At 43.2% G+C, this 24,417-nt stretch overlaps 1 protein-coding gene across 2 annotated transcripts in view; it reads right to left on the bottom strand.

Moving 5' to 3' along the window:
- Positions 1-970: 970 nt before the first annotated feature.
- The window catches only part of LOC104356933 (monocarboxylate transporter 2), a 39,927-nt gene continuing 16,480 nt past the window's right edge, over positions 971-24,417 (bottom strand). For both annotated transcript variants that reach the window (XM_042799832.1, XM_042799833.1), the window contains exons 3-5: positions 11,957-12,100; positions 6,261-7,136; positions 971-3,408 (exon numbers count right to left, since the gene is read on the bottom strand). In XM_042799832.1, coding sequence (XP_042655766.1) covers positions 3,119-3,408; positions 6,261-7,136; positions 11,957-12,100 — 1,310 coding nt within the window. In that variant the 3' untranslated portion in view covers positions 971-3,118. The remainder of the gene's footprint in view (positions 3,409-6,260; positions 7,137-11,956; positions 12,101-24,417) is intronic.

Raw genomic sequence — 24,417 nt, 5'->3', positions numbered from 1 at the left:
ATTGCACCAGCCATGTTTAATAACTGAAAATGTTCTTAGGAAAGTTTGAGAGTTTTCTGAGCCTGGATTACAGCTTGAGTCTGCAAGGTGCTGAATTAACAGGATTTGATTCAGCAAGTCAGTTCTAGGACTACTCACGTGCTTAAAAGTACATAGTTATTTGGCATTGCTTTGCTGCATTGATTAGCAAGCTGTCATGATCAGAGGTCTGAACCTAGGATGAGGGCAGGAGGCAGGGTAACAGGGCAGAGACAGGCCACCCACCACTGGAAACCAGCCATAGTCACCAAAATTGTATTAAAATAATCTGGCTCCTATGTGATAGAAACAGTGCTATAATCTTAAAGACAGTATATGTTTCTATGACAGGAGGCTGAGTAGGTTAAATGAAGTAGCTGCTTAATGTTAGAAGACTTCTGAAACTGTAAAGAACGACTTAGCCAGTGTAGCACTTTTTGCCCTCAGGGACAGGTTAACAAAGGTGTCTCTTTTATAGAGGATTTTCATAGATAGCTGGACAGAAAGCCTTTTTATTGAAAATGTTATTCATATTAACAAAGTTTTATGATCTAAAAAGCTTGCTTTCTGTTTCTGCTAGAAAAAGAGCCTTAGCATCAGCTCCTGCGTTAAGGACAGCTGGGGATGTGGGTCATTGTTCTTAGAATTCATTGATAGAAGCTGGTGGGAAGGTATGAAAATCATTTTGTCAGTTCCTTGTTGAGTTGTTCTCAGCTCTTTCAGACTCATGGGCCCACACAACTGGAGGTGTGAGTCAGGCTGGCCCAGATAACTGAAAATGCCAAAGAAACTATGTGGCAAGGAGTTCCTGGTGGTGGCCTGAAATAAGAGGCTACAACCAAGAGCTGCATTACCATGTACTTAGAGCCAGGCTAGAAACCCTATGAGGATAAACTCCTTACCATATAGAGAGGCAACATTACCCTACAGATTGCAGGCACATATAAACTCATTTCATGTTTTTAGAAGAGTTTTATTAAGTATATGAAAGCTTCCAGAAGGCATACTGGAAAATGTTCAGGACCTTCTATCAATGCCTTTTTTACTGAAATACCACAGATACATATATTTGACAGAAATAAAGAGTATTAGAAGCACTACAAAGCCTAAGTATATTGTATAGATTTTGGTTTTTTTTCAGAGAAAATACAAGATACTAAATAAGGATAGAATTTAAGTCCTACTGAAGTCAATGGCCAAAGACCATTATTCTTTACTGGAACAAAAAAGGTTTCACAGAAAAGGTTTTGTACAGGAAGATATGAGTGATCTAAACCTAAGAGTATAGTGTATTTATGAAAGTATTTTTACAAGCCATTCTTCATGTGTATACGCAAGTGATAATTAAATACAGTTCTCCAGTGACAAAGTCATGAAAAAATACTATCTGATCACATCGGGGTACCACTGAAGCAAAGAAAAAGGAGGCCTAGCCTTTGGATTGGTGTTACCTTCAGATTTGGGTGATCTGCCTGAAAAGTCCTTGTTTTTAATCTAGTCATTTGGCGCTAAATCCAATGATTCAACTATGTGATAACATGCTCAGCAGGCTCTTGGTCTGCTTATTATAAAATACATCAGTGTTTGCTGTCAGAGTCCAGGTTTTCCCAGCTCAAAATTATCACCACTGGATGAGAGCGTCCTACGTGGCCTCTCAGCTCCAGCTCTGCATCACTGACCTGGGAAACTTTATTTCATGCAACAGGATAGCATAAGGCCACAAGATAGTAAAGCCCTAGAAACAGGGAGGTGCCTAAGTCGTCCCAAATAAGGGGGAGGCAGCTGTGTTCAGGTTCCCTCCAGGATGGATGCAACTTAACCAGGTTAAAAAACATATGGCACAAGGTCGCAGCTCTAAGACAGTGTTTAACATCATTAACCCTGAGTAGTATCAAGCACAAAGTAAGCAGGCTTGAACTGCAGAGAGGGCTGTGGTTTAATGCATGACTATCCATGCTATTTTTTATTTTCTAGCAGGGGGGATACCTATGCTCAACAGGGCTTTCAGGCACCTAACTCAGGGCAGTGGATCCCATTTCAGCTCTGGCATGCCTAAGCTTTATTCACTGATGCAATGATGCCCACAGCTCCTCCGTGCTTCAGTTCTTCACTGGTACAATTAATTAGTAGTAACAACACTTGCTGCCTCATCAGGGTGTTGTAAAGAAAAAGCATGATAAAAATAGTAAGGCATTCAGATATTAGATAAGGACTTTGTAATCTTCTAGAGAAAATTTTGAAAGACTTTGCACTGTTCGAATGTAGATCAAATTTTGAGCCCTTTAAGACTAAATTTCTTTAGTCCTAAATTTTTCTCTGTCTGCACAGACAAAGGATCTGGAAGAAGGACTCCTGTAGTGTGTCACCTTTGTGCTTGGCCCCCTGCATAGCGTTACCTTTCTCAAGGCATTTTGCTAAATGCAGAGGTCCCTGGTAAAGTCCCTGGTCAAGCCATGATGAGCCACTTCAAGTTAGTTCCTTTCTACGTGCTTCCTAGTACATTCTAGGCATGTGCTGCCCTTGTTCTGTCGAAGCACCAGTCTCATGTTGTACTGAAGATGAGTGTAAGGTCTATTTTACATTTCCATGAGATAGAGGTGAAAGTCACGGTGCAGCTGCCAGTGGAAATCAGCACAAAATCCCTGGGATAATTCTGACATCAGTTGAAGAGAGTCTAAGAGTTCTGACTGCGTGGTCAACACAGCCAAATCCAGCCACCACGGTACTCAATGCAAAGCTCATTCCTGCTGCTGGATGGGCTCTGCATTGACACTGACCACTGGCCTTTTTGCTGAGTAGAGCAGTAGTACAGGGAATAAAAGTGGGGTGTAAGTTATACCCTTACTCAGCTCCTCTGGGAAATGGGAAATACCTAAAGACAAATGGCTATAGCACCTTTGGTATGCAAATGGATACTGCACTGTGTCCCAGCACTTTGTAAGAAACTAGACTTGTTTCTGTTCTAGTCTTATCCTACAACAAAGAAGAGGATGCATATGGCACAGCATAGAGCAAAATTTAAAAACCTAGTGTGATTTCACAGCTGGTGTTCACTTAAGCAACCCAGAAGCAATGTCCCGTTCAGCCCATGAGAACAGGTTTAAACTTCATTTATGCCATTCACTTCCTTCTTCAGTCCTTCTCGTTCCTCTCTCAAAGGTTCCAGCTCAGGCCCATCTTCTGCAGTTTCTTTGTTCCAGTTATTTCTGCCTTCATTTTCTGTCCTTACAGATTTAGGATCTTCCTTTGCCTTTCTCTCCTTCTCCTCGTTGGCAAGCATATGATAATTATAATAATTCATGATGAACAGGAAAGTTCCTGCCAGGACCATCACAGCTCCACATTTAATGAACATATATTTATAGTCCCCAAAGGTATCGATAAGAGTTCCTATAAAACATATAATAAAAAAAAAAAAAAAAAAAAAAAAGAAAAAAAAAGAAAATAAAAACTTACAGATGAAGGCAATAATATTGTGTTTTCATATCCTAAATATAAAGGGACACCCTTGTGGCTTTAGGATAAAATAAGACATTCTACATTCTCTGAACTTCTCATCTCTTTCACGAGTAGTCTGATCCTGAAAATATTTCACTCATGTTCCGCTGTATAATCTGTGGATAGTTAACATTGATATAGGTAATACTAACAATAATTTGCACAGTTAAGTAGAAGGGGACAGAGAACCTACATTGTGAAGCCTGGACTTTTCAGGCACACCTATTTTTTCCATGCAGAAACTAAGTCCTCTGATCACAGAGACTGCAGAGAGCCTTTCCATTGACTCCAGTGATCACCTGCAAGGACATCCATTTGACTTGGTAGTCCTCAGCCTGCCAACAAAGCAGCAGCTTTCGGGAAGACCTTCGTGAGATGGCACCTGGCCACTGTGTCTCATTTCAGGCTCTTGACAAAGACCCTCCAATTTATTCCACCACGGGTCATTCACCAGCATTAGAGGGGACTCAGCTTTTGGTCACAGCTACCCTTTCTGCATTTGTACTTGTGATCTAAAGATGAAAGGGCACTGCGTGGAACTGGAAAGTATTAGTTCCAGGGAAAGCAAAGATGATGCTGTCAATGTCAGATAATTTCAATGCCAAGACAGATGTGACGGGTTCCTCTCAGAGGTTAATGCCTCTGCTACGGAGTCACAGAGTAATTGAAGGGAGATGGCTTAATTGAAATGTCAGTGTTCTCCATTATGTCAAAATGTAATGCAAATCTTATTGGGATTATGATCCTGAGCATTAATTCCCATTTACTGGTGCAACACAGACCATTCTTAACATCCCAAATCCTAATTAAAGTAACACCCACTCCTAACCTGGCCTTCACAGTACAGACAGTCCTCCTTGAAACTGGCCCATCATCCATTAGCTGGCTGACTTTTTGGAACACACTCTTCTCCTTAAAAAGAGGGACCTTTAATTACTTCCTGACTGACCCCTAATGTTGAAAAGCTGATGATTAATTATGCCACTGCATTGCACTAACAAGGGATTTTATGACCACCAAATAGATTTCTTGATCACAAAAATAATAATTTTTAACTGGTTTTGGTCAACGGCTCTTCCTGAATCATTCCTAGATGTCTTGGTACCCTGTTTTCAATGCACTGTGTTTTTCATGTTACTGGTGAAACATCAACCAAATGCTAATTGCCACAATTTTTCCTTTTCTGCTAATCAGCATGACCTAGAGGTCTCCTAAATAGGTTTCAATGAGAGCTTTAATGAGTAGAGTATTGGAAAATTCAACAGTAGGATAGTCTTGACTCTTTTCCTTTGAGAATAAGATAAAGTCATAAAACACACTGGGAACAATTTACTTAGTTCATTAAAGCAGAACACTGCAGTAGGTTATTAAAATGCCAAAGAACCAATAAATTCGCTGCTTATTAAAATGGTGGGGAAAACCCTACAAAACTAATATTACTGATTATTGCATAGAACTGTTTAGCCTCATTAGCAGTCTCTGGTCATTAACTTAATCATCCACACAGAAAATTATATAATTCAGAAAATGGTCATTTTAAAATTGTATTTTCTTTTGTTTGTCATTAATTAAATAATGAATCTCTACAACAGCAAAAGGATACAGCTGCCTCTGTCACACTGTATGAGCTACATGGTAATATGAAGAATTAAATGGCTCTGCCAGACATGTCATACAGAGTATTAACCAGATCTCAGTTTTGAATCCAGGAAATGGGTTTAAACTGCCTTCTTTCTGTGCATTCTTTAAATTTATTATGATACTGTCATATCAAAAGAATTGGCAGTTTAACTTTTATACATCCAAATACAGACAGAACACAAAACCTAATTAAAAATTTTAGCATTCTTACAGGTGACCAGTTTCCAAACCAGTTATTCAAGCTTGTGTACAGGTGAAATGCAAATTAATTGCAGGACAGGACACATAGATAGGATGGTATCTATACTCTGAGAGGATGTCACCTATAAAGTCATTTAATTCAGAGCCAACTCAGATTTGACAAGGACTATACTTCAGCCAAATGTCAGATGCAAATATGGTGTCTTCCAGACATGGTGTATTCCTTGCAGAAAAAGGAGTGAGCATATGCTATAGAGGGAAATAAGTGGAGGCTGTTAAAATCACATGAGATCACTGCTCCCGCTTGCCTTCAGGTGACTGTAAGACCTGCTGGAGGTTCAATATTCTCAACATGGGCCTTTGAGAGTCTCTGTATTTTGATATTTCAAACCATGCCATCCAAAATAAATCTTCTTTTATTTTCAGAACAGTCTTAAATCTATTGGATGCACTAGGATGACTGGAATCCATAAGCAGAAGTACTCAGAGCCTTACAGAGAAATAGCAAGAGGATTTCATAGAACTGTTGTGTTCTACTGTGCTTAAATTATGGTGGGCTCCAGACTTTTGCAAGAGGGGGAGTGTCCAGAATGGAGCTGTCTAAAGTGCAAGGTTCTTTGTGATGCTGGAAGTTCAAGTTCAGTTAAAATGTTTGGCAGGGTCAGAGACTAGAAGATCACTCTCCAAACTGTTGACTTCAACTGGTGGACTACACAGAAAGGAGTGAAGAGGAAATGCTGGAGAAGATACCTAGGACCTGTCTTTCCTGTCCAATGACTAGTGGAAAATGGTGAGTGGGAAGCAGGGAAAACACATTTAGAATCACTTCTTACAAACTGTGCTTATAAGAGTCTAAATATAAGCGACAACCCCGTGGAAGCAGAGGAAGAAGATACACTCACCTCCAATAGGTGGTCCCAGCAATATTGTGCAGCACTCTGCAATGGTGACCAGGCCAACAGCGCTTGTGAACCGGGCAGCTCCCACGAGGTCCATGAGCGTTTCAAAGAGCATGGCACAAACCATGCCAAAAGCCAAGCCAAAAAAGATGGAGTAAACAACAAGCCCCATGTAGCCAGAAGCCAGTGGGCACAGAAGGTGGCAAGTGCCGTTGAAAGCAATGGAGAAGCTGAAAAAGTACTGAATCCGTGGCCTCACCCACTTGCTGTTTGCAATGATGCCAGTGGTAGGTCGGGCAATCATATCCACGATAGCAAGGATTGAAAGGAGGAAAGCAGCTGAATATTCATCAATGCCAATGTGCTTTGCATAGGGTGCCAGAAAAACAATGGGGGCAAAAAAACCCAGGAACATAAGCACATTTCCAATCAGGTAAATTAAGAAGCCTCTGTGCTTAAAGAGGGAAAAATCGAGGTACTGATTGATTTTTTCACAGCAGTCCTTTCCTCCTTCGTCTTCTGTTTTCTTCTCCATGGGGACACTTGTGGGACTACTCTTTTCCATGGCATCTTCAGTGACCTCTTCTTTCAGAGCATCCTTCCCTTCCTCAGTCACCTGGGTTTTGACTGATGCTGTGGCTGCCCCGATTGGTCTGAAGAGAGCTCCTGCCACACAACAGTTTAATAAAATTGCCCCAAGAATTAAAAAGCTGCCCCTCCATCCAAAGTTGTCAAAAAGGAACTGATTGAGAGGGGCCAGGGTGCAAAGCATCACAGGGCTCCCTGCCATAGCAAGGCCATTCGCTATGGGCCTTCTCTTCAAAAAGTATTTCCCTATGATTATCACTGATGGCTGGAGGTTGAGAGCAAGACCGAATCCTGGAACAGAGAAAAATAGTTGAGATAGATACACAAAGGAAGATTTGAGACCCATTTATCCTCATCTCATTGTTTAAGGCAAATTCATGGACAGTTGGTCCACTGGTAGCTCTTCAACATGATAGTCTGGATGCAAGCTTTGCTCAAGATATCCCTAAGCTTTCGGCTGCCACATTTTTGTAACCAGACCCTAGAAAGACACTTTCAGTCAGAGAACACCCCTTCCTTTTTCAGTGCATATCTCTTGGGTGGTGAACGTATGACAAAGAGTTTGCATCAGAATAAACTGAAACTATACCCTCAACGAATGCCGGCTGGTTTTGTCCAGACACAGCAGACTTCTTGGGGGAGAGGATGAATCTATTTAAAAAAAAGACAACTCCCACTTTGAGGAAGGTTGTTCTGCTTGGACAGTGTTAACCATCAAAGTGCAGTGGGGGCTGCCACCCCTTTCCTTGGGAGGTGGGCACCCAACACTGCTGCCGGGCAGACAGACCTGGACAGAAAATGACATCGCCCTTCTCAGCCGCTACTAATGTGGTGGTGTGAGTAATTCAGGTCTGATGCAAAAGATTAAGAGGTCTGCAAGTACACAGCAAAACAGCTACTGAGGATGCTAATTAAACAGGACCCCAGAGGGTTTCTTTTAATTAAAATTTATTTTTATTGCATTTAGATATATAAAAGGTATTACAAATCTGCATTGCTAATTCAGTTAGCCAGCTTCTTTTGCACAGGTGAAATCTGAAGGCAGAGATACCAAATGCTGTGATGGTCTCAACTTTTTGTAGTTCTGTTTGAGAGTACTAGCACACAATAATCTCTTCCTTTCAAACGTTTCTATGATGTGCAGTATTTCCATAAAAAGTTAAATTTTCAGAACTGCATCAAAATGACATTTAAAAATCATGCCACATATTTTCCACCCTATCATCCAGGAAAGAATGAGCCACATTAGAACAAAGCAGAAATTTAATCCTTGAAGTGATTATATCAGAGAACATGAATCCTGAAAATAGGGTCATGCAGATTTTTTCTTGTTCATTAGTCTATATAATTAGTTTGTTTAACTGTGCAGTACATAATTAGGCATATTGCTTTACAGAAGAGAATTTAGAAAGGTCAAGGTCCTCAAAATTAATTAAGGAACACTATCATTAGTTGCTGATAGAGTAGAATCCAACTGATGCAGCAGAATTCAACTGATGTTGAATAAAACTGTGATTTTTCCAAGTCGAAGATTCTTTTTTTTAAAAAAAAAAAAAAAAACAAACCAAAAAACAAACAAACAAACAAACAAAACTACTTGGAAGTTTACAATATTAAAAATAAATTGCAATGGAAACATATTAAAATTAATCTAATATGAAACACATTGTCAGCTAGAACTTTTCTAGATAGTCCATATATTTGGTAGGGCATGTCTGTGAGAGGTACAGCCTGCTCATAAAGCATAAGGGGCCAAATTCAGCCCCGTAAGAGGGCTGATGAGTAAAACACAGCCTTGGTTCAAGAACACCCTTGATGGTGCTCAGGTATAGGAATGCATCTTCTTTCACCTGAGAAGATGCAACACAATGGATTAGAGTTTTCTTTAACTCCATATTTCCCAGACTGGTAGGTAAAGGCAGAAATTGGACCATCGTTTCCACAGAATCATTTTTGTTAGGGGACATACCACATGTCGTGCAGAGAAGGAAAATCAGTCTGGATGCCAGCTACCCACTTAAACAATAATCAACTCAAATTTTTTATTATGTGAACATTAATTTGCCAGTCAGACAAATCTAATTTAATATTACCTCATGCTCTTCCCATTAATTAAATCTGGAGAGTTTCAAATTGACTGACTGGAATTTCAATTTACTTTAAGCTTTTGGCTGACTTTAGTTGGAAATATTTATATCCATTTTATTCCAGTTTTCAGAAAGTACAGCAGCTTTTCCATGGCTGAAATTGTTACTCAAATAACCACATTTTCTCCCCAGGGATATGACAGAGAGGTCTATCATTGGTGTTTCATGAACAGAAGCAAGCCCAGTGCCAGAAGGACCATCCTTTCCTAGATTAAATACATCTCCCTCATATGAGAAGGAAATAAGTGGTGCTACAGGAGTGAGCTGTGTAGCTATTGATCTTGTTCCTACTTTATTAGCAAGGGAAGATCCTACCAGGTATTTCAATGCTCAATATTTACAGCTGAGGCAAAAACTCTAGTCTCATTTGTCAACAAGCTTCACCCTAGATCCCATTTTAGTTCATGGTGGTATAAGTGGTACAGATTGAATTAAACACTGACCAGTTGTTATTGCCTTGTATTTAGCTTTGAAATGTGTTGCTTCTACCTCAGATCTGAAGAAGAGGTTGCCTGCTTAAACACCTATTTAATGCATCCAGGCTGGCATCTATCCAGGTCGACAGCTTGCAAACCCCATTTCCTTTTTCTAAGCGCTATAGGGAAACAAGTGAGGAAGAGAACATGGGTTTTACAGCGTATGCAAAGTGCCTCGTGCAGCCCACAGCTCAGTGCCATCAAGGACAGAGCTGCCTCTGACAGCGGAGCCCAGTCCCTGCTCTGCATGCAAATGGAAAAAGACATAATCAAGAAAGCAATTGAGATTGCCGTGTCTAATCCCTCCACCATAAACAGATACTTCCTGCTCTGCTCCTCTGAAGAGATTCCTATTAATATGCCAAAGGCACGGGACTGTAGCAGAGACCTCCTACTATCAACTATCTTGTTTTTATCTCCATTCCTGCAAATAACATGAACATGGTCTTTTACATCAGTCTGTTTCCTTTTCAGGCTAGTAGGAAGGGGGCTAGGAAGAGCGTGATGTTTACAGGTTGCTTTACAGTAATTGCAAATCACCTTTACAAAAAGTCTCTCTCCTTGTACAGTAATGCTGTCTCAGCCATGTGATGAGCAAGCAGCTTCATAATTGCCCTTGAATGCTTCCATGTTAGGCCTGACCAGCGAAAGCACTTCAAGCGTAATTAGAGGCATCAAGCATGTTAGCAGTATTACAAGCATCTTCGCTTCTCTGTCAAATTAATATTCCTTCCCCAGCACACACACCATGCCTGGAAATGATGGGTTATTAGCTAAGACTTCATCCATACAGCTGCCCTCATTCAGCAAGCAGGAGGAAAAGACGTACACAACAGAAAATGTGCTTTGCTCCGAGGAAACATCATAATATTAAAGATGAAGAAGTACAGGGACAGTTTAGCCCTGTACCCTGTTGCTAGCAGGAGGGTTACGTGTGTGCATTGAGCACAGCTCACAGTATCAGCTCTCTGCGGTGGGCAATGGACCAGATTTGCAAAGATATTAAGGATCAAAAAAGAGCAGGGTCTTCATAAATCCTAGGCCCATTGGGGTTAGGCACAAAATTCCCTGTTGTCATGTTTTTAGACCCGTACCTTTGAAAATAGGAGTTGGTGGCTTCCTACAGAACTGTTCCTTGCCTGAGCCCTTCTGCTCACCAAAATGCATATATTTTTAGCGAAGGATTTACAGTTTCCATGTGTTAATCCAGTGTTAGTAAACTTGCTAGAAGACATTTGTTTATCAGGGAATGATGCAAGCTCATACATAGGTAAATACTGAATTTATCCATGGGAGACATTGGTTATTTATATTTCTCATTGCTTTGTTTCTGGAATCTTTTTCAAGGAATCTGAAAGATTTATTCACTTAGTAATAACACAGTTTTAGCTAACTACAGTGACTCTCCTTAGAAAGAGTAAGATTTAAGAGAGGGAAAGGGAATCCCACATGAGGATTTATTCACTACTGTACAGATTTAATAAAGCAATATTAGTGTAGGAGAACAGGATGACAAACTTTTTGTCCCAATTTACTTTGCTAGTGGCTGTTTTTATGATTTTAAATGTTGAGCTCTCACTATTCATGTTCAGAAGGCAGCAAAACTTAATGCAGCTGCAGAGAGATAGGGAACATTCATTAAAACATACACCTTTCAGCCTCAAAAGCCAATTTTGAACTCATTGTATCTTGTTTTCAGGCAGATGTCCAAGCTGCACTTGGTTGTACCTTAGACAAAATAATCAAACAAAAATGCTTACAATTAAACAGCTATACTCACACAAGCAGAGAACTCTAATTCATCTACCTTTAAAAGCAATAACCCAGCAACTGCAGGCTTTAAAGATGCTGGACTGAGACTATGCCTTCTCCTGTTTGAGTCTCCAATATGGAAATTCATATTTCAATACAGTCAATTCAAATTGTAACTTCAATAAGGAAATATAATTTTATTTATTTCTCAATAGGGAGAATATTGCATATTTTCAATCAACTCCAGTACTTATTATTTTCAGATAAAGGACAAGCAGGAAAAGGGCAAGTAAACTAAGGCAAACCCCTGAAATCTCATTTCATATATCTCATAGAGGGAAGATAATGCACAGTAATATAGGAACACAGGTGCTTTCTTCATAGCCACACTTGTATCTCAAAGGGCTTGCCTTGCCCAGGGCCGAGCACAGCCAGCCTGCATTGAGTTCAGCAAGAGCTGAGGGCGCTGATGGCCAATCTCACCATCGCCCCTGGCCGAGAGCACACCCCTGCTAAGATCCCACACATGGTGTCCTGCCAGGAACACACCACTTAGCAGGGGACATGCTCTTTGCTAAAGTTCATCTGCAGCAGTTAATAGGCTAGGGCCCTTGTCTCACTAGCTTTTTATCTCACCACCTTCCTGTGCGTTTGGCTGAGGTGCCCAAGCGTGGATGCCCCGAGCCACCTGAAGTGAATCTTAAGCACGGGTGGAAAGGAGATGATTTCTTCTTACCTGTAATGAAGCCCACACAGATGTAGAGCTGCAGGATGCTGGTGCAGAAAGCGGCTGAGACCATCCCAATGCCACACAGCAGGCCTCCAAATATCACCACGGGTCGGCTGCCATAGCGGTTTACTAAAATACTACTAATGGGACCTGGGGAGAGAGCGCAAAATGGTCCTTGAGGTAGGTATCTTCTGGCAGAAGGGCATGCTTGACACAAAGCAGGTAAAACTCTGCAATACCAGTGCCCCTGAGGTGCTGCTGACAGCTCCTAGGGTGACATCATGAAGAAAATGGAAAAAGAGAGAAAGATGATCTGCACTGTGTGGAGATGGCAGCATGTCCCATGCCACACAGCGGCTGTGTAGTCATTGACAGCTCCTGCCCCCAGGACTTTAAAGTGTCATCAGAGAAGGCAAACAGCAATAACAAATCGGGTGAACACACAACCCCAACATAGGAGCTTCTTGATTTATTGTGATGCTAAACCATACACACAAAGCAGTGGTTCATATTACAAGGCTGATATCAGGAATACTGTTGCATTTTTAATGCCTCTATTTAATGCAGTTCCAATACTGCTGACCAGGACTGAAGCTTCAGCAGAACATTTGTTAATTAAATCTTAATAGCAGGCTATGTAGGCAGAAACAGTTCAGAATGATGGATTAGCTGGAGCTCAAAAGAACCAGTTTGGTCTTGCATTTATGTAAAGAGGTGGTTCAGAAAGTACAAAATTATGAAAGAGGGAAATGGCTTAACAAAGACTGTACACACTGAAAGGAAGCATTTAAATCTGAGGAAGGGGAACACGTCAGCAGCTTTGGATGGAGGAGAAAAGAAGGGTGGTCTTGAATATAGTAGTCTCAACCAGCTGGAGAACCAGTAAAAATCAAGATCACAGAATGATATATGTCAGAGGAACTTTGAAGGTCTTGGGACCAACCTCCTGCTCAAAGCAGAGCCAACTCTGAAGTAAGATCAGGCTGAGAAGTCAGAACAAGAGAAAGCAAACTGAGCAGGAAATAGTGGTCCAGAATTCAAGCAATGAGACATTAGAAAAAGATTCTGTATTACTCAAAAACCCTGAACCAAAATGCTGCAAAAATTATGCTGGAAATGAGGCAGGGGAGTACAGGCAGTATTTAGTATCTTCTCTTACCTGACTATTGCTGGTGCTACTCAGCACACAGCAATGGTGTTTTGGAACCCAGTGTGCCTGTTTGCCTTCATTCCTGCCATTACAAACAGCCCACACTGTCCACATACCCGTTACTGGAAATGGGTATTTTAAGCTTACAGGCATCCCTGAAGAGTTTGACTGTGGGATCTACCTCACTGCAGAGACATTTGGTAGGACATTTACCTTTGCTTAAATAATCTCATCCAGAAATTGTGCCAGAGCTCTTTCCAGACCCTGCAAACCATGGCACACTTGAGCACAGGAGCCAGACCCAAAAACTCCAGTATCCCCTCAAAATGCCTGACAACATCCAAACAAGTTCTCAGCTCTTAAAATGGGCAAGAATAAAAAACAGTAGATATGACTGGTTTAATCTAGGGAATGAAGCCCATTGGTACATCTGTAACATGTAAAATACTTTCCACTAGACATCCAAGGTCAAAACACTCAAATTAAATACACACAAGCCCAGTCTTAACAGCATCCCTGTAACTGCGTGATCCGTGAGCTGGTCCCATCAAATGTACCATTCAATTAAAATGTCTGTGAGTGTATAATTATGTGATCTTTTTCTCCTAATCCTGTAACTGGCTTCACGTGCATTCATTCTTTTGCCATACAGAGCACTACAGAATTCAATGAGAAGTTCTGGGGACAGAGATACATGTGCCAGATCAGAACAGCAGGAAAGAGACCCCTTTCCCACTGAGTTTCCCCTGGTCAGGGTTTGGACTTCCATCATGCTTGAGCTGCTCTCAGTGTGTCCTATAATTCAATAGATCAAGCCAGTGTTCTTCAGAAAGTCACCAACACATTCCTCTGCAGCCTAAGGGCACACTACTCTTCCATTTTTCAATTTTCCACATGTCTGCATTTTTCCAGAATCAATCTAATTATTCAACTAGGAAAATGTGGTTTCAATTACATTCTCCCACTGGAAGAGGGCTTTCACATTAGCCCTAAAACTACAGGACATCGTATCATGGAGCAGAGGATTTAAAGCCCGTAAGATTCCTGCTAAGTCCCCTCTCCTGCTCTGACTCAGGGAGAGAGGTCCCTGCTATGAGAAGTAAACCAAAATGATCACATATGTCCCACTCTTGCAGCATCCACCTTGGCAGAAGGCATATGTGGATCCATGTCCCTCTCACTCTAGTTCATAAGGTGTTGTATTGGTTTCATCCATCAGTAAGGATGGGTTTGGGCCATAACAGCAGATGATGAACTGGAAGGAGCTGAGGGTAGGACACAGTCTGCTCTGCTTCCCGGCTATGGGGACAACCCAGGGTAGAGGCCGGAGTAGATGGAAGCAGAAGTTCATATCCCAACCACTGGCTTTACAAATGAAAGCACCCTTCCTGTGTCCCTGGGGCACCCTCCAGGAACATGCAGTGTCCTCAACCACATTCCAACTTCCCAGTGATCACTTATTAAGCCACGAGACCGCAATTGCTCCCCAATCTTGTGTGATCTCTCAGCAATGCTTTACAACAGGTCTGCGTGACCTTCAGCAAACAGCCTTCATCTGCTGTAACCAGCGTTACCAGTTTTACAGGGGGATAATCAGTCCCACTTGTTTGCCAGTTCAGGTGGGAGAGCTGTGGTCTCAAAGGCCTTACCTGCCTGGGTTGGACCGAGCTCGCAAGGACCTGTGACAAGCTTCAGAAGCAACATAAACCTTTCTCCTTCACAGCTGAAACCTTAAACCCAAGCCCTGTGAGTCTGATTTGCTAAAGAAGCACAGCGTACAGGATCACAGCACACACTTGTGAACAGCAGTGTTTGATCTCCCTGACCAACCTCTGACTGCGGGTCGGAGGCCTCTAAGGTACTCAGTGCAGCCAGTTAAAGAAGAAAACTGGAGCAGCACATCTAGACAACCTTTCCAGCCACTGGAGAATCCACAGCAAAGGCCATGATGAGCACTCAACCTGCACGGAAAGCATCGGCTAGACCTACACTTTACAAGACACCAGATAATCCAACCCAAGGCCTCAAATAGTTGGGAAACCAAACTTCCCTGAGCTGCTGCTCATAGGCTGAAGGTTTTGTAATAGTCCTGAACAGAACTTTCAAATGCACCGGAGCAAATGCAAAAATCACATCCCCAAAATTACTTCCACTTAAGTCATTTTGGACCTACAGAAACATCCATAGGCTTTAATGGAGGAGCTGTCTCATCTCTTGGCAGGAACCAGTGCACACAATATGTCACATAGCTGTGCGCATGGCAGCGTGCAAACCCTGCCAGTTTGGGCAGGCACACAGAGCACAGACAAGTACACCTTCACCCTGCCCAGACGTCTCCAGTGATCAGCATCACATCCAGCAGCTCTAAATGCACCTCTCCTGCCTTGCTCTGCCACGTGCCACCCGTAGTGTATTTCTCACAGGGGGTTTGATTAGCCATTAAACATTAGATAACTTTAATGGCAGTGCTGTGGGGAGCTTTGGAAAACGTCAAATAGCTCAAGTTAGGGCAGAGGAATTAAGAAGGGGGAACAACAAAGTCAGCACTGCAGTTGTGGGAAATAGGAAACACAATTACTGCTTTGCTTGCAGCTATTCCAAAAATTAAAAGTATGACAGCCCCTGGAAACACGGTGGAATTGAAAAGCAGGGCCTGTCATTTACCAGTTACTCAGCCCGCAAGAAAGGAATAAAGATGCTGTAGATTACCACACAGAAACCATTTACAGTAACAATGTGTGCAGCTGAGATCCCAAGGCACCTTTACTTGCTAATACCTGCCTGGTCAAATGTGCAGGAACCACAGGCTCCCTGTCCCAACATCCAAACTAAATTATCCTTCCTTCTTGAGAGACAATGACGGGAGAAGCTAACAGGAGTCAAGGTGATTTTTGCCCCTTAATTTACAGAGTCAGGTGAGGACAGGGTAAGAGAAACAGCTGGCAAAGCTCTCATAAAGCCACCATTTACTCGGCTTGACCTTGCAGAAGCAGCCATGTGAATGTTAAGTCCCTGAAATGTCACGGCAAGGAGCAAACGCCACCTCAGCTGCTGAGCATGTCCCCGATGCATGGCTTCTCAGGGACCAGAGCAGTCAGGGCTAGTGTCACCTGCTAGTGCTGTCTCCACACCCCTACCACCATGGCAGCATTACAACTTCTCCTAAGAAAATCAGTAATAAAATTTAATCACCCCCTTTCACCCCGATACATTATAAGGACAAAGCTGCTGCCATGGGTGGGGATGGCATTTCCACCCACCCAGCCTGAGGAAAGAAGACAACCTCTTCCATAACCCAGCAAGTGGCTTTCTCCCTCCTGATGAACTCCCAGCCACGGCTGTCATTTATCATCCATCACAAGGGGATGACATGAGGCAGTGGAGGACATGGGGGGGATGCTGAGCCTCATCCTGCTGCAGGCTTTGCTCAGAGCCGTGCCTGTGGCTCTGCACCTCCCCTGGATCTCACCTGGGGGACACGCTCACCAGTGGATCTACCATCGTCCCCTGGGTAGGAGCAAGGAAAGCCTGCTCTGAAATGCCTTGCTTTACACCCCAAGCCCTTGCAGAGCAGGGTGCACACAAAGGGCGTTCTGCCTACAATAAAATTCTGCAGTCTGGAGAGCAACAGTTTGCATCAAATATCCCCAAAAGATGCTGCTGGGACCATGGCACTCCTGGAAGACTGATGTAATATAAAGCACTATCCTCAGCCTATATAAATCATACTGGTTTAGTGCCTGTCCTGTATAAAGCCTCTCTTTTCTCATACCTGTGGCAGATTTCCATTTGTTGTTAGCTGGTACATGAAAGGCCGTGTCAAGGAAGCTGATCTTGGTGGCAAGCAAAACACAGGAAGTCGCCGGTGGGAAATACAGCAAACCCTAACTCATTTGTTAGCTTGTCCAATTACTTTTCACCTTGAGTTTTGTGTTTTGTGTTTGCAGAAGTGAAAAGGACCCTGAAGAGGAGATTGTAAAACTGTAAAGAAAATGCAAAATACCCTGGACTCTGCTCTCTTCTCCTCCACAAAGCCAGGCCATCTTGTCATTTATTCTTTTTGAGCTGCTGAACTACGATCCAGAGAGGATCATAACACAGAGTTGGCATTTAACAAAAAATATCAATCCAGACTGGCTTAAACTCTTGCAAATATGACAGTGCTCAAAACACAGAGAATTGTCTTTCTGTTTTCCTCAATAAGCCTTATGAATTTTTTATGAGCTGCAAAACTTCCAGTGTTGGTGCAAAACCCCAATGTATTTTTAACAAGGACTAAAACATTCTTCTCTCCCATACCTCTGACCATATATATATGTGTATATATATATATATATATATCCCTTATTTGTAAAGTTTGGTTTGTCTTTTTTTTTTTTTTTTTTTTTTTATAATTTAACCTAAGAGAAACAGTTTTCTTCCTTTTCAGTGGCTTAGGTGAATTTCTGCTGAAATATTTCTGTGCAGGGCTTAACTGCAGAGAAGCAGCTAAGAGCTGAGACTCTGAAAGACTGACCCTGTAACCCGGAGGCTTCCATGCAACATGAGTTTTTTTCCAGGTTTCACAAGACTGACCTTCTGACAGTGTAAAGTGGCACAGAGCCATTGCAAACATCATATGTCTGGTGGTAAGACCATTTGATGGCCTTGTAGATGATAAAATAGCAACACTTTAAAACAGTCCACTGCCTGGATCCCAGCGCTAGCAGGTTTGGGACCACCATTGCCCCCATCACTGGGGCTGCAATGTGAAGCTCAGCTTTCCCCACTGTTCCCCAGTGACAAGTGGCTCTAAAGAGCTGTTACCATACAGGGACATTGTTCAGCACCAAAAGAACTGCCCAGATAGTTAATACTTTCCAAAGTACTGTGAAAACACAGATAATACTAAGGAACTCAGCACAACATAACTGGTGTTGACTATGTGGAGTCACTGGGGATGTAAGAAGGAGCGGAACGTACTCAGCTGCATAGAAAGGGGAGGGGGGAATCATTTATACTAATAAAACAAAGTCTATTATTACACTAGTAGTAAAACAATGACAGGAGCAGGCCTGCAATTTCCTCAGTAATAATCTCATTCCCTTGGTGGAATAACAACGCTGCCTTTGGCCTCGTAATTTATCCACCAGGGTACCAGCCCATTGTAACAGAGCAACCTCCTCATTACCCCGCAAATGAAAGCAAGTGCCCTGCGTTATTAACAGGCTGCCAGAATCCACCAACCTCCCGAGGCGGAGGGGATCAGCGTCAGCAATCAGCACCCGGTAAGGATGTGCTCCCCGAAAGGGAGGTGGCCTGAGAAAACAGGAGGCACAGTTACAAAAGCAGGGGGGAAGGGATGGGGGGGTTAAAACCTGTAGCCTTTCAGGTATTTAGCCTTGCCAGAAGTCCGAGGTCCAGGACCGGAGTGGCTCATGCTCTTTAGTGTTTGTCACTGGGGCTTGGAGAACCGCTGCTCACCAGCTGACCCACAGTAACCAAACCCTTCACATGCCTGCTCCAGGTCACCAGAGAAGAGCTGGTGGCACCTGGTAATAATACAGTGTGTTATTAGTCTCAGCTGTTTGCTTCAGGTGGTTTGTTTTGCACCTGCAATGGCTGAGGAGACCCCGGACAACTGGTGCTTCCTCGGGCAGTGCTGCTGGAGACAGCATGGCCATGCCCACCGAGGCTGGAGGACAAGTGGCAGCGAGCAAACACCCCAGGTGACCACCATGGCATCTAATACCCCTCTGCCATAGCCCAAAGGGCAGCTTCCAAATACCTGTCCACCCATAAACTGCCCTGGGACCTTCTGTTAGCATTACTTTGCACTGCAAATAATAATTTTTAAATAAAGAGGCTGAAGTCCATCATATGCAACAGCACCTCCAACAGCTAACCAGTCACCAGAAGCTGCCTTTCTTCCTCATAAGTGAGGAAAACGGTCTGTACGTTAAAGGCAGCAATGGCTGCAGTTTCAGCACAACCCCTGTGAGATGCATAAGCCAAGCACAGACTGCCTGGACACACGTTACTCCATTATCAAACTGGTCGGTCCAGGCTCTGTGGTGCGGGGTCTCCTGGGCACGACTGGCACCGAAGGCAGCGGGTGTAATGATCTGCTGCAGAAACCAAGCAGCAGCAGCCCTCCCTCTCCTGAGCCCACCAGCCACGTCCTTGGAAAGCCAGGGACCCTGACCTCCCATCAGAAATACATGCATTTGCCAGAGCAGCAACCCGATATTAAAAAAAGAAGAAAACCAAAGCAGATGAGGCCCAAGCTTCAGAAAGACAAAGTGTCCTCTTCATTATCCAGCAATCTTATCTGATCAGTGCTCTGGCATTTCGATTTCCAGATTACACAGCTGACACGTGCTGCTCCTGTGGCGCACGGAGGAGCCACAGGCCAACAGCTCCAAAATTGGGGCTTGAGCCAAGGTCCTTCGTGTCACTTCGTATTTAAGCAATTAAATAACCACTCCTGCAAGGAGATGGCATTGCAGGTGCTGAGCACGCTGCTGCCTGTGCTCAGTGGTTTGCCTGGGCTGCTGGTTTGGATCTCACCCACACAGCAGATCACAGCCACTGACCTTCAGAAGGTCACAACTTCAGGGTTTTTTAATTTCTTTCTCATGATTTTTTTTAGCTAACCTTTTGCTTTGGCAGGACTGCAGACTTTATCCCTTCTGTCATTTGAAGCCCAGCTGCAGAACATGAGTTCCCTACACAGCTGAAACACCTATGCCCTGAAATAAGCAGCCCTTCATTACTGGTCTTAACACACTGCTCTACAAGCAAATTGGCCCCTACCTGGCCATGCTCCCCAAAGGGCTTTGTCTGCCTCTTGGTAGCCCTACATAATTTGACCAAGAGACCAGTTATGCTGGAGAGTCATCCAGGGGCAGAAAAGCTTCAATGCTGTGGGACGGGCTGGCACCAACACTCTCCCACTCCTTCCTACAGCAGCACACAAAACTCATGCTGAACTGACATGGGGAAGAAGCTTTCACATTTGAACTTCATTTGGAGGAGTGGATTATAACTTACACCTGGGTTTAACACCTGCCTGCGAAGCATTAACAGTCCCCCAACCAAAACTCTTCACTTTCTTCTTCCCAGTTTTCACTAATCTTGGTTTTTATTAAGTCTATCACATCTCTATTACTGCTGCCTGGTGACCTTGCTAGCTCCAATAAAGGGCGAAATGATAAAGCTTTGTGACCAAGTCCACGAACACAGAAATATTTCACCTGAACCTATAGTGCTATTATCGCTCTTAAGTAGAACGAACAGGGCTATTTAAAAAAATAAAAAATATAAGCACATATGTGGTGACCTTGCAGGGCTTGAGTGCTCTCTGAGAGTCACAAGAAGTATATGAATCTGCAGCGCCATCCATTACAGAAATCAAATCATTCCTCATCTGTCTTTCTTAACAAAATCCATGATTGTAATGGTGCTGCTACCCCGGGGATTGCCCCAGCGTGGGAAGACGTCTTGTTTCAATGACACAGGGAGGCTGATTGACTCTTGGTGGGACCCCAAGGGGTGGTAACGTTAAGCAAAGGATGAAGTCCAGTATTAGGCAGCTGAGCTGTGGGTAAGCAGAGGGCACCTGCCGGGGCTTGGGCCACGATGGCAGGACTCTGGATATCCACTGTGGATAAACACAGATATTCCTTTTGCTTCACCCTATGCAAACTATCCAGGTGGAAAAGCACATGCCTAGGGAAATCTTAATGAAAGCCTTACTTGAGAATTTTTGTTGAATCAATGCTGTAAGCATCTAAGTGGAGAGAGTTGACACGTGATACGATACTGCAAATATCGCCTGTCGTCTCCTCCTCCCCCTCTCCTCTCTCATAACCCTCACTCAGCACTAAGGCCTGATGAAAGAGGTGCTCATGTCATTTCAGACACCCTTGGACAACTGAAGCATCCCCTGGGGTGGTTAGGCACAACACAGGACCCAAAAGACACAGGAGCTGGATTTCCTGGGAAGACCAAGGAGCAGCCGGCTGCACCCCACAGGTCCGCACTGCAGCCGTGAGGGCTGGGCATCTCCGAAGGCAAACTGTGCCCAGGTGCTGATCCTTTGATTTCTCTGCTAGGGCCACGTTACAGAAAATGATGGGAAGCCCATAGTGCAACCGTCCAAACATAACGCTCAAGGAAAACCCCACTGCTTTTTAGGAGCCAAGCCACTTGTGTGGGAACTCACAGGCTTGGGGCTCTGGGTTTCTTAAAGAACAAGAAAAAGCCCCAGAACCTGCTGTGGCAGCTCATCTCTCAGCAGCAGGGGATGAAAACAGCAGCAACAGCATGTGAGCACAGTATCTGCAAAAGGATTCGTGCCTTGAGGAGATTATTTCCTAAACCAGACGGCAGCCCCATAGGCTGCTCTAGACAGGCAGCCTGCTCTCGTGCAAGCACCTCTCTTCCCCACAGCGAGGGGGATGCACAGCCATTTGGGACTCCACACACGGAAAATCCACTGCAAAATGCCGGGCAATGCACAACACACAATACTGCCAGGCACCTCCATCACTGAGCTTTTATCAGGTAAAGCCTCCACCCCGCAGGGCACATCCTGCCCTGGTGCTTGTGGTCCCTCGGGCAACGGCTGAGCCAGAACTGGCTCACAGAGAGCTCGCACCTCCCAAGGCCTGGCCTGGACTCTGTCACCCACTTGCTGCTCACCCTTGGAAAAAAACCACACCCCCCTACCCGTGCCTCAGTTTCCCCTTTTAGTGCTGTGGTACTTCACAACCATTTGCAAGCACCTGGGATGGGTGGAGAGCCCTGGGTGAGCTCTTCTGGAGGCAGAGAAGGTTTTGATGAAGTCTGGATCAGACCAGAAGAGAACATTGGCAGTTTTGATTAAGTTAAAAACTGCAGAATCAAACTCATTATTAATATAGCTTTATGCCACTGCATGTTGTAAGGTGCTTTCTAAACCTGTCACTGCAATTTATCATGCTAGCAGTGTAATAAAATACAGCTATAAAATTTTGGATTAAATGTTCAAGGTCAATGGTTGACTTTCAACTTCCCAATCTCTTCCTTGCTGCTTTGGCAGATGCTCTATTAAGCAGTTACAAGCTCTGGGAGAAAGTTTCTGTGGAGAAAAGACTCAGTTGTGGAGCATCTTTGGAATTAAATCTTCAGACATTTCATCCAATTACAAAACAATAAATAATAAATAACAAGAGTAATAAACACTGCCTGTCTTCAGGATAAGGCTTTTACTTCAGAAATGCTCTCATTTTTCTTGTGTTTGCAAAAGGTGGCTCTCTGCTTCTTTCTTTGCAAAATAGATAGAAGGTGATTCCCTAATTTTAACATAAATTTGGATGTGTAAGAACAGCACCCTGGAGATTTTGAGGGGAGTATTACAGCAGCCTATAGCGAGACTGAGACCAAGAAGCCACTGCATTGCCTACTGAATAAAAACAATGTATGGTCCTGATGCACTTAGCTTTTTGTGTATTAAGGGGCAACAGAAGTAGCACATATTTACATCTACAAACTGCATACAAAGGTACACAAGGCTTAGCTGCACAACAGTTACAAAAGAAAGAGTGAGATTCTTAAAAATGAGGAAAAAATAGATCAGATGTCACTTGCTCTAGCCCCGACTAGTCAAGTTTATCAGCTGAAATTACTCCGTGTTAGGTTCTGGTCTCCAAGTTTCACTCAGATTACTTCTGCTGTTTCATTACAATGATGAAGAGAGTATTTTGGCCACACAGTCACCATAAAAAAAAAAAAAAAAAAAAAAAAAAAAAAAAAAAACAAACCACCTGAAAATGTAGATACTATCCTAAGTATTAAATTATTCTTTCTATTCTGGCACACATACCAGAAAGCTGGCTCATTGTTCAAGCTCTAACCGTTGGCCATAATAAAAGACATTACTTCTTCCCATGATCCTTATGTATCTTACAGCCTTAGAGAAAACTGTAACAGCTACAAGAACATTGCTGCTATTAAATTAGTGGCATCAGTATTTCTTATTTTTAGAATGTTTGGCTGCTTCCCCTGATGCTGAATAGGGCAACTAAATTACTAGCAAATTAATATTGCTTATCTTTTCTTCCCTGGGAGCTCAATTGCCTCCTGCTTTCCCTGGGTAACTGTTATCTCTGGGGACACATCTGTGGCCTAGCTTGAAATGTGTCATCCTTAAAAATGGAAGATGGGCAGCTCAATTTGGTATGGTGAACACGACATGCACACACAGCCCAAGTCAGGAGGTGTGAAGGCCAAAGGCTTTTGGTTTTGCAATTATATTATTTAAGATTTTCTTCCTGAACAACACTAATTCCTGTACATGAGGCAAGACCTTGGGAATGTTGGTCTTGTGTTGGCATAGCAAAGTCCAAGGAGACCATTTGCAAAAGGAAACCCTGACAAGGGCCTGCAGCAGCACAACGGGTGTCCTATGATGCTCCGTATATTGACAATGTTGGCGTGTCCTCATCACCCCCAGAAACTGAGACCTGGGAGCTGAAGTGGAGCTGAAAGCACCTTTAGGGACGGATGATGGCATCTCCCCTCGTCCCTTATGGACAGATCCAGAAAAGGTTCCTTTGCTTTCTATCTGCCAAAGACTCTGCTCTGTGATACTTTTCTCATTTGGGCTAAGGAATGAGCTCTTTGCCCATGACAAAAAAAAAAAAAAAAAAAAAAAGGAAATATTGCAAAACAGAAATCCTTCTTTATCAGATTAATAGGGTTTCATCCTGATGGATTTGGTCAGAGAAAAACCATGTTCCCTTGTGCTCCTCACTCACAAACCTCCCAGTTTGCCCTCCACGACTGGAAACGGGGACTTGCTGAACATCAACGCTGGCAAGAACTACAAGTATCCTATCATAAAGTCCAGGCTATCCACTTTACTGCACACTAATCTGTTTTACTACTTGTATTATAGTGACAGAATTTTTTTCTGCAGCCTAGTTCAGATTAAGAAACTGGGGGATAAGACACATTAAAACTTCTGCAATATATATTGCCAGAGCCTCGGCTGGTGTAAAACAGCTTCCTAGGGGAATTTAGCAAAAAGTGAAGGGCAGAAACAGCCTTGGCTGCTGATTTTCAGTTTTAGACTGAAAAACTGGAACTGCTCTGGTGCTACAAGCCAAAGCCTCAGGTGGTCACTGTAAATCTGCATCCATGCTGTCAAAGTCAACAGAGCTACTCCAGTGGAGATTTAGTTCATGTGAGCATTTTCAGAAAATACACTTCATTTGCATTATTTACAAAATGCAAACATAAGCTCTGTTACACAGTAAGCAACACAGCCTAAAAACAAGTCCACACACCAGCA

The sequence above is a fragment of the Tyto alba genome, unplaced genomic scaffold (assembly GCF_018691265.1).
Source record: "Tyto alba isolate M040663 unplaced genomic scaffold, T.alba_DEE_v4.0 Super-Scaffold_3, whole genome shotgun sequence".
Taxonomy (NCBI): Eukaryota; Metazoa; Chordata; class Aves; order Strigiformes; family Tytonidae; genus Tyto; species Tyto alba.
The sequence above is the reverse complement of the archived record's forward strand: the minus strand, read 5'-3'. Positions and strand labels throughout refer to the sequence as shown.